Source organism: Neopelma chrysocephalum, unplaced genomic scaffold (assembly GCF_003984885.1).
Source record: "Neopelma chrysocephalum unplaced genomic scaffold, ASM398488v2 Primary Assembly neopelma1_97415, whole genome shotgun sequence".
Taxonomy (NCBI): domain Eukaryota; kingdom Metazoa; phylum Chordata; class Aves; order Passeriformes; family Pipridae; genus Neopelma; species Neopelma chrysocephalum.
Genome location: NW_020926056.1, coordinates 5,143 through 5,696, shown reverse-complemented (window position 1 = coordinate 5,696; position 554 = coordinate 5,143). Strand labels below are relative to the sequence as shown.

Genomic DNA, 554 nt, shown 5'->3' with positions numbered 1-554 from the left:
GAAGGGGATGTCCGTGTACTCGTAGCTGGAGCTGTTGGTGTCGTAGGCGAAGTAGATCTTGGCGCCGGCCAGGTGGGAGTTGGTGACGTAGAGGGTCCCGCAGATGAGGAAGGACTCGCCGGCGCTGCGCTTGGGGTACCCCGTGTCCCAGCTGCGCAGCACCCGCAGGCTCTGCGGGTCCAGCCGGCTCAGCACGATGTTCCCGGCGTTCTGGTTGGTGGTGTAGACGGCCCACAGCCCCCCCTCGTCCACCATGAAGTCGATGTCGGAGAAGCCGCCCCAGGAGTAGGGGAAGGTGTTGTTGTAGCCGGCGCCGGCGAGGCTGCGCTGCACCAGGACGCTGCGGGAGCCGAAGTGGTACTTGACGGCCACGTTGCTCTGGTACTTGTTGTAGAAGAGGGAGCCGTTGAACACCACGTGCCCCGTGCCCGCCCAGGGGTGGGGAAGGAGGTGCTGCACGAAGTTCTGCCCCGCCACGAAATCCTCCAGAGAGCGGAACTCCAGCACCCGGCGGCCCTTGTAGTAGCCGTCCATGTACCACACCTGGGGGGGGG

General features: G+C 65.5%; 1 protein-coding gene across 1 annotated transcript in view; it reads right to left on the bottom strand.

Annotated features, from left to right (window-relative positions):
• Positions 1–3: 3 nt before the first annotated feature.
• OLFM2 (olfactomedin 2) overlaps positions 4–554 on the bottom strand; it is a gene marked incomplete at its 3' end in the record, with an annotated part of 5,214 nt that continues 4,663 nt past the window's right edge. The window contains exon 5 of the mRNA XM_027672559.1: positions 4–543. Within this exon, the coding sequence (XP_027528360.1) occupies positions 4–543 (540 nt within the window). The remainder of the gene's footprint in view (positions 544–554) is intronic.